This window comes from Schistocerca serialis, chromosome 5, assembly GCF_023864345.2.
Source record: "Schistocerca serialis cubense isolate TAMUIC-IGC-003099 chromosome 5, iqSchSeri2.2, whole genome shotgun sequence".
In the NCBI taxonomy this organism is placed as follows: Eukaryota; Metazoa; Arthropoda; class Insecta; order Orthoptera; family Acrididae; genus Schistocerca; species Schistocerca serialis.
The window spans coordinates 492033950-492054122 of NC_064642.1; the positions used below are offsets into that span (position 1 = coordinate 492033950).

The 20173-nt window shown below is 39.1% G+C and overlaps 1 protein-coding gene across 2 annotated transcripts in view; it reads left to right on the forward strand.

Moving 5' to 3' along the window:
- LOC126482360 (importin-7) overlaps positions 1-20173 on the forward strand; it is a 176881-nt gene that overhangs the window by 131386 nt on the left and 25322 nt on the right. For both annotated transcript variants that reach the window (XM_050106440.1, XM_050106442.1), the window contains exon 21: positions 6600-6729. In XM_050106440.1, the coding sequence (XP_049962397.1) occupies positions 6600-6729 (130 nt within the window). The remainder of the gene's footprint in view (positions 1-6599; positions 6730-20173) is intronic.

The window sequence follows — 20173 nt, forward strand, 5'->3', positions numbered from 1 at the left end:
AAGAAATGGAATGACCACATAGGTTCATTCATAAAGCAGATGGCAGATTTAATTTTATTAGTAGAGTATTTGGGAAATGCAATGAGTCTACAAAGGAGATTGGGTACAAAAAAACTCATGCAGAATATTATTTGCATGTCAAACACTTGAAGAATCTAGGAATATACTACAGCCCCTTACGTATCACTTCCATAGGGATCACAAAGACAGAATTAACCTACTTACTTTGAGCGCAGAGGCATTTAATGAGTTATTGTTCACACACACTTCACACATGAATGGTACAGGAAAAAGGCTTAATAACTGGTACAGTGGAAAGTACTTCTGCCATGATGTTCAGTGTTATCTACACGGAGATGTATTGTATCATAAGTAAGCCTCTTCCACAAAATATATCCAAATAACTGCAATGCAAAAGCTGATAATCTAAGCAATGCTGCTGTAAATTCACTTATTAAGCTGCTGAGTATATTGCCCTTGCAGGAGAAAAGAGCACACACAAACATCAGTAGAAGTGATGCGTTGTTGACTGGCACAAAAAAGAATGAAAACTGTGCTACTTTTTGTACAAATCTATTGGAGTTACAGTGCATATGCAAGTGCCAATTGGACACACGTTGCTAGGACTGCAGTTCAGTAGGTAGGCCGCGGTAAGAGGTTGTTAGGTGGGTTGGGTGGAGAGAAAAAAGAGCCAGGATGGAGGTTAGGGGAACGGTGGCTGACATGTCCGAGGGAGGCAGCAGGTGCTTGAGATCTCAATGCCACGCATGAGCACCAGAGTCCGTGAGTTTGTGCAGCAGCAGATGATGATGATGATGATGATGATAAAGATGTGGTTATGGGAACTGGCAAAGTAACAGAGGAAAGAGAAACTGTTGGGTAGAGGGTGTGAGTGCAATGGTTTAGTAGAGAGTGAGGCCAGAAGAATTACAGGATTGATGGATGGGTTGCAAGGATACCATTGATATTTAGCATCTTGTGGTTAGCAGTATGTTCTGCTACTGGGTGGTCAACTCTGCACTGGACTACAGTTTGGTGGTGACTATTCTTTCTGGTGGACAGATGTTCTGTGGTCATACTCGTATACATATACACATTCTGCTTTAACTTTTCTTACACATACACAGAAGATAGACACATGTGTGAATGAAGCCATGATAGTCATTACCGGCATTGTGAGACCATCTCCTATTAAGTCATTCCACATCAGCTCGACCATAAGATTTTGTTAAAATTTTATATGAACATTCGCACTTTTCCCCAGTGAACATAGGTACCGCAACTGTACCAACAACCTGATTTTGCAGAAACTGTTCTTTAAAACTTTCCGAACTGCGCTAGTTAGAAAGACCGTGGTTTTAACTACCAAAAAAAGTGTATTTGATTGTCCAATGCCGGCCCACAGAGCTAGATACTTTGAAACAAAGTTGGGCGTGAAAATCACAGCACGAAACAAATGTGAACTTTGAACCCTTGTATCTCGTAGAGTAAATGCATGCTGAACGTAAAACTTAACACACGATAAGTCGGTAGCAGAAGAATGTGGTATACAAAATTTCATTCAACTGCTATTTTCCAATAATTAAAAAATTCATTGAAAAAATTGTGATTTTCATGAAAATGTGAAAATAGGGGATATTTGACACTTATTTTTCAAATTATGCTTTCTATTAGAGCTTCTAACCCAGTTTCATTTGAAGCAAGGTGTTTTAAGTGCTCCTCCTCCTCCTCCTCCTCCTCCTCCTCCTCCTCCTCCTCCTCCTCCTCCAGAACAGTGGGTTTAATTTCCAACATGGGCTGATGTTGCTGGTTAAATTGAAGCAAACCAGCCAGAAAAATCACACTGCAAGTAAAGTTTTAACTTCGGTTTCTTATATGTCATTGATTAAAGGCATGATAAATACACTCCTGGAAATGGAAAAAAGAACACATTGACACCGGTGTGTCAGACCCACCATACTTGCTCCAGACACTGCGAGAGGGCTGTACAAGCAATGATCACATGCACGGCACAGCGGACACACCAGGAACCGCGGTGTTGGCCGTCGAATGGCGCTAGCTGCGCAGCATTTGTGCACCGCCGCCGTCAGTGTCAGCCAGTTTGCCGTGGCATACGGAGCTCCATCGCAGTCTTTAACACTGGTAGCATGCCGCGACAGCGTGGACGTGAACCGTATGTGCAGTTGACGGACTTTGAGCGAGGGCGTATATTGGGCATGCGGGAGGCCGGGTGGACGTACCGCCGAATTGCTCAACACATGGGGCGTGAGGTCTCCACAGTACATCGATGTTGTCGCCAGTGGTCGGCAGAAGGTGCACGTGCCCGTCGACCTGGGACCGAACCGAAGCGACGCACGGATGCACGCCAAGACCGTAGGATCCTACGCAGTGCCGTAGGGGACCGCACCGCCACTTCCCAGCAAATTAGGGACACTGTTGCTCCTGGGGTATCGGCGAGGACCATTCGCAACCGTCTCCATGAAGCTGGGCTACGGTCCCGCACACCGTTAGGCCGTCTTCCGCTCACGCCCCAACATCATGCAGCCCGCCTCCAGTGGTGTCGTGACAGGCGTGAATGGAGGGACGAATGGAGACGTGTCATCTTCAGCGATGAGAGTCGCTTCTGCCTTGGTGCCAATGATGGTCGTATGCGTGTTTGGCGCCGTGCAGGTGAGCGCCACAATCAGGACTGCATACGACCGAGGCACACAGGGCCAACACCCGGCATCATGGTGTGGGGAGCGATCTCCTACACTGGCCGTACACCACTGGTGATCGTCAAGGGGACACTGAATAGTGCACGGTACATCCAAACCGTCATCGAACCCATCGTTCTACCATTCCTAGACCGGCAAGGAAACTTGCTGTTCCAACAGGACAATGCACGTCCGCATGTATCCCGTGCCACCCAACATGCTCTAGAAGGTGTAAGTCAACTATCCTGGCCAGCAAGATCTCCGGATCTGTCCCCCATTGAGCATGTTTGGGACTGGATGAAGCGTCGTCTCACGCGGTCTGCACGTCCAGCACGAACGCTGGTCCAACTGAGGCGCCAGGTGGAAATGGCATGGCAAGCCGTTCCACAGGACTACATCCAGCTTCTCTACGATCGTCTCCATGGGAGAATAGCAGCCTGCATTGCTGCGAAAGGTGGATATACACTGTACTAGTGCCAACATTGTGCATGCTCTGTTGCCTGTGTCTATGTGCCTGTGGGTCTGTCAGTGTGATCATGTGATGTATCTGACCCCAGGAATGTGTCAATAAAGTTTCCCCTTCCTGGGACAATGAATTCACGGTGTTCTTATTTCAATTTCCAGGAGTGTGTGAAACTATGGACACAACAACTTAGTAACATAAGATTTTCCAGTATAGAATCTCGTTCACATGCCAGTTTCTAAATTTCTACAAAATCAATTCAAACATGACTTTCATAAACGTTACAATAACGGACCACATTCAATTTCCTTTTAGGAAATCTGTTTTCCATAATTGATTTCAAACTAATCACACTTGGAAAGAGCATGTCTACAGACATCAGAAAATCACATTAGATATCCAGTGTGCACCATCAAAGACGGAAAGTGACAGACAGATTTGGGGGAATGCGCTAACAGGCTACATTGTAACACCTTGTTGTCCATGTTTCGATGCGTGTGATTTTTGTCAAATTGAAAAGTAATATCTCACTGTACTGCATTTGTCTATGGTGACATTGTCACTATCAGTCCAATAACATGAATTGTCAACCCCATTGCCATAGAGGCCACACTAAATAACTGTGCAATACCAGCCACAGGGTGGATTTTTTCATCCAGGTTCCCAAGCCCGTAATTTGATTTCTTAATTTAGGTTCCAAAGCTTTGTTGTGGTGACTGTCTGCTTACAAAGCTATTTGCTAAGTACCTTATCTCAGATTCTTAAACCTTTGGGAATATCTCATGTAGGCAGCAAGCAACCAGTAATATCAGTTATGATTTTAAACTTACCAACACTACAGTTCACATTTTTCGGCGTTTTTTAGTTGCTCTCTGCAGCTAATTTTCTCTAAATTAATACTCTCAGCCACATCTCAATATTAAACAAACAAAGAACTTGGAAATGAAATGTTGTTCTGCTAACCAGCTAGCATCATGACTTTTGGGACCAATGAAATGAAAGACCCTGGCCTTGAGGATGCATAAATTTTATTAGTGTATCATTGTGTTTGTTGATATGTCAGTAATGTTGCAATGTTAAGTTTAAAATGGAAATTGATATTACTTTTTGTTTGCTGCCTGTGTGGGACACTCTCACAAATTTGAGAATTGGAAATAATGTATTTAACAAATGGCTTTGTAAGTAGACGGGTATCACGACAAGACTTTGGAACTTACGGAACTTACGTTAAGAAACCAAATTACAGGCTTGGGGACCTGGACGAAGAAACCCACCCTGTTGCTGATATTGCACAGCTACTGGTCATGCTCCCTATGGTGATGGGGTTGATGATTCATGTTCTTCAATGGTTTGTGACAATGACACCATTGACCAATGCAATATAGTGTGATATTACTTGTCAATTTAAAAATAAAAACCACTTTCAACAAAAAAAAAAGGGCAACAGGTTGCCACAACATATCCTGTTAGTTCATTCCCCTCCAAGTTTGCCATCATTTTCAAGTAATGTTAGTGCACATTGCAAATCAAACTTGGTTTTCTGAATGCTTGAAAACATGCTCTTTCCAATTGTGATTAGTTTGAAATCAGTTATGGAAAACACATTTTCTAAAAGCAAATTGAATGTCATCTATTTTTGTAGCTTTTACGAAAATCAAGTTTTAAGTGATTTTGTAGAAATTTAGAAAACAGAACATGAATGAGATTGTGTATTGGAAAACCTTATTGTACTAAGGTGTTGTTGTCCACAGTTTCACATTTATTATACATTTAATCAACAAGATATAAGAAGCCAATGTTAAAGTTTTATTCACAGTGTGATTTTTCTGGCTAGTTTGCTTCAATTTACGTAGCATTAATAGCACTTGTTGGAAATTAAACCCACTGTTCAGAGGGTGGGGTTAAAACATGTTGTTTTGGATGAACTTTAATAGAAAACAGTACTTGTAAAAGTAGTGTTAAATATACCCTATTTTCACCTTTTCATGAAAACTGTCACCTGTTTGATGAGTTTATAGAGCATTGGAAAGTAGTAAGTCAATGGAATTTTGCATTCCACATCTTTGTGCTACCGACCTATTGCTTTTTAAGTTTCATGTTCAGCATGCGTTTACCCAGTTTGAAAATTTTTATCTTTTTACAAAATCATCAACTTTGTACTTCATTTATTCAGTAGTGGAAATAGGTACGTTAACACTTTATAGCTGAGAACTTTTGGATTGTTAGCTTACTATATGCCAAGTTTCATGTTCATCTTCACTGTTAGTCCTGAAGATATAAGAAACAAAAGTTTGATATTTTTTCTGGCAACTCTTTCGGTGTTTTAGTATAAAATTTTCTGGCTCAATATGACTCGCGAAATTTTGTCAGTATTATTCTTAAGAGATCAGCTAAATTTGGAGGTCAAATTTCATTTCTTTCAACAAAATGTTGCCTGAGATATGATGGCTTAGTCACCAGAAATTCATGTTTGCTCTGTGCAAAGTTGTGCATGGAGTCAAACAAGTGACTTTATCTTTACCAGTATTGCTGTGAAGAACTGACATGTGTGAAAATTCACATAAAATTTCATTGAAATCCTTTGTGGTTGAGCAGAAAATTGGTCCCAAATTAGTTTGTTTTGACATGGAATATGATCTCGGAAGAAAAGCTTTCGAGCTGCAAATTCTTACGAATACTGAGTCCAACAAGAACACATTTCTACTAAAGATCTAAAGCCACTCAAAGAACCTTTTTAATATTACCAAATACTGGAAAGAGTGGTGACATGAATATACAGCTTTGTGCCAACCAAATTCTAAACCCAATGAAGAAGATTCCAGAGTTTTATCTTTTCTTTATAGTTGCAAATGGTGAGGAGTCAGTTGTACCTGAACACATCAGTGGGGATATGGGCACATCATGAAGAAATGAGATTATTAATAATATTTTCTAAGTGGCTGTGATGCAGACAAGCAGACAAAAAGATGCATTGTTTTGAAGAAGTTTCCAGTCCCTAGATTTACAGGTCACAAAGTACTACCATCTCGTTGTCAAATGTAAACATTAATCTGGAAACACTTTGTGCATCTGTATGTTCTGCAATGCTGCACAGTAATAACAAACATATTGTTTGATATCTCAATGATAGCACAAACACTGTCTGGTACTGCAGTGCGAACTTAAATTTGAAAGAAACAAATAAATTTTAGGAGTGATCAATGACAGTGTAGAAGCAGTTGCACATAACCTGGAAAACTTACCATATTACCTTACAATTCTTATTTTGAAAATGTGTGTGTGTGTGTGTGTGTGTGTGTGTGAGAGAGAGAGAGAGAGAGAGAGAGAGAGAGAGAGAGAGAGACTTGTCATCCAGTGGATGATTATTCTACCCGAGACTTTGTTCTTGTATGGAATAATCTCTATTTTAATCGTATGCACATTGTTCTTTTTATTTTCAGGATGATGACTCTGATAGTGATGATGAATTTGAAGCAAATGAAGAGACTGCACTTGAAAGCTACACTACTCCACTTGATGAAGAGAGCTGTGAAGTAGACGAGTACATTGTTTTTAAGGAAGTAATGCAGAGTAAGTTGTCTTAAATGGTTAATTATATCATTTTATGCTCATAACATGTCTCTTTTTTTCTTCTCGAATTTCAGTGTTCTTTTATAAAAACAGAATAAATTGAAAGCCTGCTATAACACTTCATTAGAGTCATGTTAGCTTATACTAATAAACAGCACAAGCCTTACGTTTGTATTACCTGCATGTTGTACATACTTTATATTTCTCTGCATAAAAGACCTCATTGTCCTACACGTCTTTGTACTGTGGGAGTATGGTGTGTGATAGCTTCACTACCAGCAAAGGTTTCGAAAGAAAGGTAATTGTTTGTAAACATGGTAGTTGCATTTACCCTCAGTTGTCCATTTCTCAGACTAAGATTAATGTGAAACTACATACAAAACGTCCCACCATCGAAACAACTGCTACAATGAGTTCTTACCAACACTGTTTTCATGTTTCGTGTAAAACTTTTTAAAATTTATGACCCCCTCCAGGATTCGAACCCATTAACTTAGTATCCGTAGTAACACACACTATCCGTTCCGCCACAGAGCGCCTGCTTCCTGTTGCACTTCTGCTGTGTACCACGTAAGAACAATTTTATTGTGCTTTGGGTCGTATTTCATGACTGATAATAAAGAATCTAGATATAAGGTACAGACTCATTTACTTGTCCTTGCCCATATCGCTGCTCTAAGTGAGTGGAGCATAAATGCAACAATTTTTGTGGGGTTTCCACTTTCAGCATTTACAAAAATTTTCTATTGGTTCTTAAAAGTTGTAAATGCATTTTCTATCACTAAATAGCTAAACTATTTGCAGAAAAAGTATGTAAAAACCTAGTAACTTCAGCTAATGCTCCAGTAAATCATGTATACTTTTCTCTTACTCCTAGTCTGTGACATTACCAGAGCTTCAGCCAACATCAGAGCGTTTTTGATTACAGGACCAAATCTTGATATTTAATGATTTTTAATCTTCAGTTACATAATAATAAGAGATATTTTGCGAAAATATTGGCCATAAGTGTGATTTGAATGTTGCGGTCAATCCGAATAACACCAATCTGAATCATATTTTTAACATTTGAAAATAGCGTATTATCTTAATGAAGTAGTATATCCATTAGTAGAAAATGGTATAGTTTAATTAAATTACATGTTAGTTGAGATGTCAAGACTTTGTAATTAAGTTTCACCAATCCAGTTTCTTAACATCATATGCACACTGTTACCAGTGGTCCACTACAAAGTGTCAGTTAAATTGTTGTATTAAGGAAGTTTGCAGTAATGACATAATTGAGAAAAACATCAGTTGTTAATTGAACTGCTGAGCTCAGCAAGTTATGTTTCACTATTGCTGACCACTGCAGGTAAAGATGTATTCTGTCTTTGAGTACTCCACTTTCTCTGTAGATAAGCTTTAACAAGAGGTAGATGGCAATATTGTGGCAGTGCTTTAGTGCCACTTGACATTTATCAAGCAGTTTTAGTAAGACTTACTCTGTGCGGCCTGTTAATATTAGATGTCAAATTATATCTTTCTCAGCCATGAGAAAAGCCACACCGCATTAGTGCAGAGTTATTTCTGTCCAACTAGTGTAGACTGATAATAGAGTAATGAGCTCAGACATTGAATAACAATGTTGGTGGAGTATATTCATTGAGAAAATTATCTAGATGGAAGCTTATTAGCGAATGTTTAGTAGACACAAATATCTCTTTAATTAAGGACACCTTTCTTTTCGGAGTGCAGTGTTAGGTTGTTGCTTGATAACATTAACTAATTTCTTACGGCCAAATGCATCACGGGTTCATCAGTCTTCACTTTTGTCGCTTAAAAATTCAAAAGGCCTTCTTAAGAACACTTGAACATTCTTTCACAATAGGGATTCTGTCCATCTTCCCGTAGTTTCATTCTGAAAGCTATCATTGTGGGTGCATGTATATGTTTACCTCCAAATGAAATAAATCCCTAACTTTTTTTATGCTGGTTTCCTTGGCTATTCTTCATGAGACACACACATTTGCATCTAAATGCATATTCTACAAGATACTATAGGGTGCAGGGTGGAGGATATGCTGTACCACTGCTACCCATTACATTTTCTGTGAGGGGAAAAATGACTATCTGTTTGCTACCATATGAGCCCTGATTTCCCTTGTCGTCTTCGCAGCCCTAATGGGAGATGTGTATTGGTGTCAGTAGAATTGTTGGATAGTGAGTCACAGTTGCTAGTTCCCTAAATTTTCTCAGTAATGTTTCGTGAAAAGAACACCTTCCCTCGAGGGATTCACATTGGAGTTCACAGAGCCTTTTCATAATACTCACATGTTGATTGAACCTTACCATCAATGTAGCATTCATTTCAGTTGCTTCATTGTTTTCTTTGAATGTGAGCTGGAGGAGATCCCAAACACTCAAGCAGTGTTCAAGAAGGGGCCACACAAATTTCGTTTATGAGGAGTCTCTTACAGGTCAGCTACATTTTCCTATAATCCCCCCAATAAACTGTGTCCATTCCCCTTCCTACCACAGGCTTTACATGCTTGTTCCATTTCATGTCTCTTTGCAACATTGCATCTACATATTTGACATTATTGTGTTACCAATGATACTATATTCAAGCATTACAGGATTTTTTTTTTCCTATTCATCTACAGTAACTTACTTTATAATAATAATAATAATAATAATAGGCAACAGCCTTTTTGTTCTTCATTTATAATTTTGTTCTGTGTTGTATGTGTCATTAATTTCTGTTTAATGACTGAAGTTAATATTTTGTATATTGTTGGTAGGCATGTTATGGGGCGATATTTAGCTGGGTTCGCTGTGTCTGCTTGATCTTTAGGTTTCAGATATGTTATTCCGTGTGTAAGTGTATCAGGGAATGTGTATGGGTCTGCAATGTAACTGTTAAACAATTTAGTTAGATGTGAATGTGTTGAGGTGAACTTCTTTATTATTATTATTATTATTATTATTATTATTTAGAACATGCTGCCGAGAGAGACCCATCTCACTTTCCTACGAGACACTCCTGATAATAGTTCAGTGTGTATATGCCCTAGGTAAACTCGAATGTCTTTATTCAGGAAAAACCTGGGTATTTTTCATTGTTTTAGTTTTCAGTTAAATTTTTATAATTTTGACTGGTAAGAACTGATACTCTAACAAAGAGTTTTACTTTAGCCCACTGCTGCAGAATAATACTGCAGCAATGAAACATAAACAAGAGAAAGAAAATGAACATAAACTTAAGTTGCAAAGGAAATGCACCATTTCCAACAACAAAACACAGTGCTCACAGAAATGTTTGCCAACACCCAAATGTGTCAAAGGCTTTAGGACGAAGACTATGCAATACTTCATAACAACAAACTTCTTCCGATGACCGTGACATGGTTTACATTAGGTTCATTTGAGCAGTTGCCAACGGGCTCTTGCGCATACGCAGTAAGTCATGTATGAGCAGTACCTGCTCCCACTTGCGATTACTTGAAGTACGGCTGTTAGCTGTATCAGCAGTAGCAACAAGCAGCCAGACAGTAGTCGGAAAAATTCTTCTGGCAAGACCCAGCTGCCAGATTTGCGCATGCACAGAGCAGTCTGTTGCATTGGAGATGATGGTAATCTCCATGTGATCCCTGTTTCTTCTTCATTTACAACTCTCACATCAAATGAAAACAAAACGGATTTCTGTGGCTGAGAGCTAGAAAGTGAATTAAAAATATTGACATGCTTATAGAAGGCTAAAATATTTTACTAGGTCTAGTTTCCCGATTTTATCTTACTTCCAGGTTTTTGTCAGTAAAGCCTTGCAGAACACTGAAGTTACTTTTGTCGATTTGCTAAAGAAATTTGGATTTTATTAATCTTTTCCGCAGAGGCAGTCAATTTATTTGAAACGAAGTGTTTCATTCCACAGTAGTGGCTAGTGTCAACTGTTTGCTGAATTGCAAGTGTCCATTTTTATCTCTGTGTGTGGTGCTATTCAATAATAAAGAAACAAACATGAGACAATATAGTACTGGTACTCCAAGAAAATTTTCAGCCCGAAAACCACACTGAAAAGCTTAATATCAGGTCGGGGCCTACTTTTTTGTGAATCTGGACATATGAATGTGCACTTTTAGCCAAATTATGCATTTTAGTCTGGTTTACAAAATTCTGATGCTCTTGGAGTGTCCTCTGATGTTTTGTTCCATTTACGACGTAATGTAAGATCTCTTAATGCTGTATAGTTAGGAACATGTGGGCTTCCTACGTCATTGTAGCAGTGCACGTGCAGTAACAGTTTTCTGGCGCTCTCTGACAACTGCTGAAACAAATTCTAACAGGTCGTGGGAAAATATTGCGAATGGTGGTTGATAAATGTTGTTTTCAAAGTAAATTTCATTGCGTGAAAGACGAATTATGTTACGTGTGTGAATGCGCGTTGAATTTCTTAAATCACAGAGTGTTTGATTCTCACTGTAGCTTCATTGCAAGCATATGCTGCATGTAAACCTCGGTTAGAAGACTGTTTGTGCCTTTGGAGACAGGGGGGACCACAGAACATACATTCCTGTATTCGACAGCCTCTCCATCTATTCCATCCTCTGCTAGAGTACTGCTGTGCGGTATGGTGTCAGTATCAAATAGGATTAAGAGGAGACGGTGGCAGTCTTGTACTGATATTTTTCTAATTCCATATCTTTGCCATTTTTTGTTCAATCTCATTGAAATTTTGCACAGTTATGTATAGAGATCTGTTTTTTTAAAAAAAAAATCAGAATTTTTAATAACTATCTAATGCAGTGAGATAATTTTGAATTTTTTTTTACAATCGTATTGACCAACTAGGATCACGTTAACAACTTCAGTTCCTCTTCTTCCTTTGTTGTTGTTTCCTATTTTTCCAGTATTTCCTCATTTTCTCCCCCATGAAATATCTTCCTTTCTTCTGTCCATGTTTTTACCGATTTTTTTTATTTCTTCTGCTTTGAAAGCATTCCAAATTTAGTATTTTGTTTTTAAAACAGTTTCTTTCTGTTATTTCTGATTCTTTGATATTGTTTCTTTCAAGACCTTTTCTTACTTCTGTAATCATTGCTATTGTCGATTTCTTCTTCCAGAAATATAGGAGTATTTGTTTTGTTAGTCTATTTCCATCCATTCGGTAGAGATGTCCAAAAAAGGTTAATCTTCATTTGGCCATTACTTCAGATATTTTCTCTATATTTTTGTAGATCTCCTCATTACTTCTTATTTTCCAACCATCTGCAGTTTTCATTGCACCTATTATTTTTCCAATAATCCTTCTTTCCAGTACCTCTAGTTTGTCCACCTTATAGCTCATAGTTAGGCATTCAGATCCATATAAACATTCTGATCGTACCACTGTGGTGTAGTGTTTTAGTTTTGTTTTTCTAGATATACATTTCTTGTTGTAAATATTTTTGGACAAACCATATGCTCCTTCCATTTTGTTAATTCTTACATCTATTGCAGATTTTTCTAGTCCATTCGGTTGTATAGTTTCTCCAAGATATTTAAATTTACTTACTCGCTCTATTTTGCCTATTTGTGTTTCTATGTATTTTTTATATTTGTCATGAATTTTTTTTCGGCTGAAATTTTGAGACCAGTTCTGTTTAATAATTTTTCCAGAATGTTTATTTGAGTAACTGCTTCTGTTGGGTTTTCTGAAAGTATAGCAAAATCATCCACAAAAGCCAAGCAGTTTACCTTAATTCCATTTGTTTTCCTTCCAAGAGTTATTGGTTCAATTTTGTGATTTTTTAGCTCCGAATTCCAGATCCTTACAATTTTTTCTAGAACACAATTAAACAGTAAAGGTGATAAACCATCACCTTGTCTAACACCAGTTTTTGTTTCAAAAGGCTGAGATACTTCTCCCATAAATTTGACTTTAGATACTGTACCTGTTAGTGTTTCACGAATTATGTTTGCTAGTTTTGATTTAACACCAAATTCTCTAATGACCTTATCTATTGTTTCTCTGTCTTTACAATCAAATGCTTTCTTGAAATCTATAAATGACACTAGTATCGGTTTGCTGGTTAACATTCTATGACGAATTATTGACTTTAAGTTAAAAATTTGTTCTGCACAGGGTCTTCCCTTTCGAAAACCACCCTGATATTCTCCTAGTTGTTTGTCCAAAGTATCTACCACTCTGTTGAGGAGAATTTTTGATAATATTTTGTATGCCACTGGCAGAAGTGACACTCCTCTGTAATGACTGACATTTTGTTTGTCTCCCTTTTTATGTAGCGGGTGGATTATTACAGTTTTCCATTCAACTGGAATCTTTTCAGTTTTCCAAATGTTCTCAAAAAGCAGCTGTAGATCCTTTATGATTTTTGGTTCTGATTACTTCAATAATTCTGTTGTAATGGAGTCTTCACCACTTGCTTTATAGTTTTTGAGTGTTTTTTGAGTGTTTTGATGGCTTCATGAATTTCTAGCTCTGTTGGTGGGAAATCTTCCTCTATATTTTGAGATGTCACTGGAAATTCTAATTTATCTGTTGGAACTAGACAGTTTAACAACTTTTCAATAAATTTGCTAAAATTTCTCGATTTTCTTTATTATTTAATCCTATTTTGCCATTTTCATCTTTGAAACAAATACTTGGTGCCTGATATCCTTTAAGTGTGTGTTTAAAGGTTTGGTAAAAATTTCTAGAATTATTTTTGGTGAAATTTTCTTCTATTTCAATAAGCTGATGATTTTCAAAGTTCCTTTTGATTTTGTGGATTATTTTTTATGTTTCTTTTCTTTGTTGTCTGAATTGTTAAAGGTCTTCCTCTTTTTTTCTAACATCTCCATTTTTGAGCTCTTTGTATTAGTGCTTCTTCACACTCCTCATTCCACCATGTACCGTATTTACTCGAATCTAAGCCGCACTCTAATCTTAGACGCACCTGGAAAATGAGACTCGAAATCAAGAGAAAAAAAATTTCCCGAATCTAAGCCACACTTGAGACTCAAAATTCAAGGGGGAGAGAAAAGTTTTAGGCTGCACCTATAAATCGAAACAAAGTTGGTCCATTGTAATATGAGACACAATTTAGGTCGAATGAATGACGATACAGCTACAGTAGTTTGGTTCGAGTCGTAAGCTTAGCAGTTAAGCTGTACCAGGTAGCCATTGCTATGCGTCAGGCGCTCCGTCTGTATTTATACAGGTACCCTTCCTTTTTCACATGCTCCGTCTGGTTTGAATAGATTGCTTATTTTTCTTTGATCTGATAAGTGCCGTTCCCTTTGTTTTAGGTGTTTTAAGTCACTCTAAGCTGAAAATGCATTACTGTACTGTGTCATGCATTGTTTGTCGCCTTCTGATAATTTGTGTTTACGACCTGTCGCCGCTCGCGGCATGGCTTGCTTTTGTGCACACTACCGCCGCCTACTATTAAAAAACAAAAGAGAGGAATAGTCTCATTAGCGAAACAATGGCAAGAGACTGCTATTTGTTGTTACTTACACTGCTGCTTTCTTCGATAATGATCAACAAGAACCAAATAATAGACTGCGTATGATAGATGTTCTGAACGAGAGTTTGGCGAAAATTTTTCTCCGTTTGAAAATCTTTGCAGATGCCTCTTAAGTACATTACATTCTGCACAGAAATTAGTCAGATTTGATCTAAAAATCTAGTCAATTGCCGTGCTTCATTTCTGACTGTACCACTATTAGGCATAAGAATAATACGAATATAAACATGGCATGATATGTATATTCTTCCGCGTTTGCTGTTGTCTCACTCAAGCTTCGTAGTTTATTAGGCAGACAGGATTTAAATGAGATAGCAGCAAACACGAAACAATACATGGCAAAATGTTTATATTCGTATTATTTTTATGGTGAAGAGAATACTGCATGTGATTCACAATACAGAAAAGTTCCTATTAGCAACCATCTCTTCTCACAGGTAGGAAAAAATTCAGAACATAGAGTTGGCCATATTGACAAACATCCCAAACAGTCTTGCCAGTCGGATTTTCGTAGTACATTGAAATGCTGCTACATTCGAAGATGAAAAATACGGAATTTGTATTTACTTTGTTGGATAATGTATGAAAATGCGGTGGTCGAAACTCGGGGTGGAGAAAAAAAGCTCATCTTCCACCCTTTTTTTTAAATTTATTTACTGACGCAGAGGTTTTGGTGCCAGTATTTATCTTTGTGCCTGCAAAGCATGCCTGTGTAGCGCTACATATATTCGACGACAGAACTTAGTTGTGGCAGCACCTACCAACATTTTTCAGAACTTCCGCTTAGTTTGCACTCGATTCTAAGCCGCAGGTGGTTTTTTGGATTTCAAAAACCGGAAAAAAAGTGCGGCTTAGATTGGAGTAAATACGGTAGTCTTTTTATTCTTGGCTAATGCTAAAGTTTTCTCTACTGCTTGAGTTATTTTCATGTGGAGTTCACACCAATCACCTTCTTTACTTGTCTCAATTTCTTCTCTAAATTTTTCTATATTTTCTTTTGTAATATTAGCTGTAGTGGTGTTGTATCTGATCACTTTCTTGGTCCCCTTTTTTGGTTTGGATGGGAGAAATTTTATTTTAATCGTAGAGAGAAAATGATCTGAATCGAATTCCCCATTTCTGACTATTTTAACATTCATAATTTCCGTGATGTACCATTTAGATATGGCTACGTGATCCAGTTGAAATTCACCTAGGTTTGGATGTGGATGTCTCCAGGTTTTGGCTTTTCTTGGCAGTTTGCTGAAATTTGTGGACATGAGTTTTAACTGGAACATTTTACACATGTTGATCAGTCTTTCACCATTTCTGTTTGTTCTTGAGTGTGCTGGATATTCACCTACTATAGTTCTAAATTTCTTTTCCCTCCCAATTTGCGCATTGAAGTCACCAAGAAGTATTTTAACGTTCTTTTTAGGTATGATAGAAATTTCAGATTCTAAAAGATCTCAGAATTTATTTACTTCTTCCAGATTTCTTCTGTTGTCAGCATTTATAGGTGCATGACAGTTTATGAGGGTGTAACTTTTATTCTTGCACTTCACTGTTAACATGGACATCCTTTCTGAATTAGATCTAAATTCTGTTAAACTATCTACAATTTTTTTGTTTGCATAAAATGCTGTTCCAAACATCAGCATGTTTTCCATTATTCTCGCTGCTGGTTTCCCTTTATAAATTCTATAATGTTGTGTGTCATTGCATTATTATTTTAAGGTACACTTTTTCATAATTTTGAGGCAAATTTGGCAAATTTTTTTAATGGTAAAATAATCTACACTAATAGGTGTACAATTAAGTGCAGTAACTTTTTGGTAAATTAATGCTATTATTTTCTGTGATATTTTGGTTTCGAACATTTTTTACAAGTAAGCTTTTCAATGTATTATCAACCACAAAACTGTGTATAATATCTTGATTAAAATTGTATTCCACTTAAATATTGCTTCCAAGTAAAATAATAGGTGTGCCAAATTTCATTGCAATCCTTCTGGCAGTTTCTGATATATGTGTTCCTGAAAGCAGAAAACCTTAAGTTGCAGAAAAATCATTTTCCATATTCCATTTCTTCATCATCATCCTCTACAGCTCTTTAAACTTCTCTGCTCCTTTGCCTAGCAATTTTGTGTTTGTTCTGGACTGTAGTCTCCGCCTTCGCGATTCTTTGCTTATCAATGATCTGCAGTATCTGCTCAGTGAAGACTCCAGGTGTAAAGCCCAGCTTGCTGAGGATGTGAAGTCTTGCCACATTCCCATCATTAAACACTGCTGCAGCTTCCAAAACAGAAATCTTCACCACCAAATTGGAAACAAACACAGTCTTTGGACATATTTTCCAAATAAGAGCATTGAAACTTTCATTTGGGTTGTGTGATTTCCCATGCAGACATTTTTGTAGCAGTTCTAGTGAAGCAAGTGCTCTAAAACTTGGTTTAATGGCCATTGAAACCTCATAAGGAAGGTTATTTGTATGGGTTATAAGCTTCCCCACTTTCCGTACTTTTCAAAAATTTGCACCATTCATTAGAACAGAGGCCATGTTGAGGTGTAGTGTCTGTCAACAAGTAATGGAACCAAATGGCCCATACTGCTTTCCTCATACTGTCCAAGCTTGTGAGGCTACTTCTGATTGCAGCACCATAATAGACTTGTAGGCTGTCAATTCTCTTCTTTGTTAGTCTGTTTTTACCTCCCAGTGGCTTCCCATCCTCTGGTAGCTTGCCTTTACTGTCTGCAACAAGTCTTCGGAGTCGTCCACCCATCCTCTTCTGAATATGGCCTAAGCACTCCAGTTTCTCAACAGTGCAGTCTTTTCCATAGGGCTTTCTTGAAAGCACTAGAGTCTCCATCTCCTAAATACTGTACGTATCTTACTCCATACTTTTGCAAAGATCTATGGAAAATGAATTTCATACTTGCAGCTTCCATCCCACCACTGGAGCCTGCATAATTTCTGCTACAAACAGCTTTATAGCTTCTTGCCGTTCTGTTCCTTTACCTGCAGCAATATATTTCTTGTGCAAGGAACATGCAGAACAATATTTAGACATCACCTCTAAGTCTTAATACTTTTCCAGTGTCGACACTAATGATTGTTGTGCCTGGAAGTTCTATGCCGATGTATAAAACGTTAATCATTTCAAGAATTGATAAGTTTCATAGTTAGGAGAGAAAGTATTCTGTCACTTGACATAGAAAAAAAGTGTGTTTTTAACCGGGACATCTGGGAAAATCGGGAATTTTTCCTTGTCCATGTATACATCCTGTATGTAGTTAACTGTGCTGTGTGGCACTGTAACAAATAAATCTAGGAATATGGTACCTCTCTGTTCTCAAATTAGTAGTGCATGTTTCATTGTAACGATTCTGTAAAAATATGATTAATTTAATTGTTAAATCAAATGGTGGAAAATCCAAGATGAAAGGTAACAATATTATGAAAAGAAAAATTGCTACTCATCATATAGTGGAGATGCTGAGTCACAGGTAGGCACAACAAAAAGGCTGTCACAATTAAAGCTTTTGGCGAGTAAGGCCTTGGTCATAATTACACATGCGCACGCACGCGAGACTGCAGTCTCAAGCAATTGAAACCACACTGTGAGAAACAGTAACAGTGCATGATGGGTGGAGGTAATGAGGAGGCTGGGGCAGGGAGGGGGAGGGATAGTAGGGTAGGGATGGCGGCCAGTGTAGTTCTGTAGGTTAGACAGAGGGGAGGGGAAGTAGCAGAAAAGGAGAGAAGTAAAACAACTGAGTGTGATGGCGGAATGATGGCTGTGTAGTGCTGGAATGGGAAGGGGGAAGGGGCTGAACAAGTGAGGACAGTGACTAATGAAGGTTGAGGCCAGGAGGGTTATGGGAACGTAGGATGTATTGCAGGGAAAGTTCCCACCTGTGCAATTCAGAAAAGCAGGTGTTGGTAGGAAGGATCCATATGGCACAGGCTGTGAAACAGTCATTGAGATGAGGGGTATCATGTTTGGCAGCGTGTTCAGCTACAGGGTGGTCCACTTGTTTTTTGGCCACAGTTTGTCAGTGGCCGTTCAAGCGGGCAAACAGCTTGTTGGTTGTCATGCCCATATAGAATGCAGCACAGTGGTTGTACCTTAGCTGGAGCACCGTGGTTGTAGCTTAGCTTGTAGATCACATGACTGGTTCACGGGTAGCCCTGCCTTTTATGGGATAGGCGATGTTTATGACCAAACTGGAGTAAGTGGTGGTCGGAGGATGTATGGGAAGGGTCTTGCATCTACGTCTGTTACAGGGGTATGAGCCATGAGGAGGTAAGGGGTTGAGAGCAGGGGTTGTGTAAGGATACACAAGTATATTTTGTAGGTTTGGTGGACGGCAGAATACCGTTGTGGGAGGGGTGGGAAGGATAGTGGGCAGGATGTTTCTCATTTCACAGCACAACGAGGATGGTAGTCGAAACCCTGGTGGAGAATTCAGTTGCTCCAGTCGCGGGTGTTACTGAGTTACAAGGGGAATGCTCCTCTGTGGCCAGATGGTGGGACTTGGGAGGTGTGGGAGACTGGAAAGATAAAGCATGGGGGATTTGTTGTTGTACGAGGTTGGGAAGATAATAAAGGTGTGTGAAGGCTTCAATGCTTTATTTGCAACAGTCTTTTTGTTGTGCCTATCTGCAGCTCATCATCTTCGCTATATGGTGAGTAGCACCTTTACTTTTCATAATGTAATAGTTACATATTTTTGTGTAATATTTGGTTGCATGTTGAACATTGGAAACTTCAGGTTGGAACATTAAACCATATTAGGAAAAGGATAGATTGCTACTCACTGTAAAGATGACGCGTCAAGTTGCAGACAGTCAGAATGAAAAGACTGTTAAACATTGCAGCTTTTGGCCAAAGCCTTCTTCAGCAAAGGAAATATTTTTCACACAACCAAGCACACCCCCATGCAAACATGACCGCTACCAACAGCAGCTCCGACGACAAAACGAGTGTTACGTGAGTAGCAGTCTGGTGTTGGGTGGCGAAGGGATAGCAATATAAGGGTGGAGGGAGAGAAGAGTGCTGTCCTGATAAGACTGACAGGCACGGCGTTGGGAGGTGCAGTGTGGGGGAAAGAACAGTGGGTGGAAAATGAGACGAACAGGGAAGGGGAAAGAATGGTAGAGTATGTAGGCAGAGGGTGGCAAACAGTAGGGGCGGGGGACGTGAAAATGAAGGAAGTGGTAGGACAGAGGGGCCATAAACTGTTGGGTGGAGTGTGTGTCGACAGTACATTACTGTAGGTTGAGTCTGGAATAATTTTGGGAAAGGAGAATGTGTTGTAAGGGTAACTCCTATCCACGCAGTTTAGAAATGCTGGCGATGGCGTGGAGGATCCAGATGGCACAGGTTGAGAAGCAGCTATTGAATTGAGCATGTTACGTTCAGCCACATGTTGTACCACAGGGTGGTCTTCTTTGCTCTTGGTCACAGTTTCTTGGTGGCCATTCATCCTGGTGGACAGCTGTGGTCCATGTTGGTATGACTACCACCCAGCTGTCCACCAGGATGAATGGCCAGTGCCTAGCTGTGGCTAAGAGGAATGTAAACCACCGTGTGGCACAACATGTAGCTGAACATAAAGTGCTTGATTTCAATGACTGCTTCGCACCCTGAGACATCTGAATCCTCCCCACCTCCACCAGCTTTTCTAAAATGAGCAGATGGGCGTTATCCTTAAAACACATTCCGCACTCCTGAAACCATCCTGGCCACAAACTATGGTAACATACTTCTGTTTCCACCCTCTCTGTCCTGTCACCTCCTCACAGTTTGCCACCCCTCACCCTTATTGTGGGCTGCTCTCTGCTGGCACACATACTGGTATTTTCCCCTTCTCTGCTCCTCTCTTTTACACTCCTCATTTTTCCTCCTCTCCCTCCCAAACAGCCTTGCAATGGTGTACCTGTCAACCCTGTCCTGTCATGTGCGAATGAA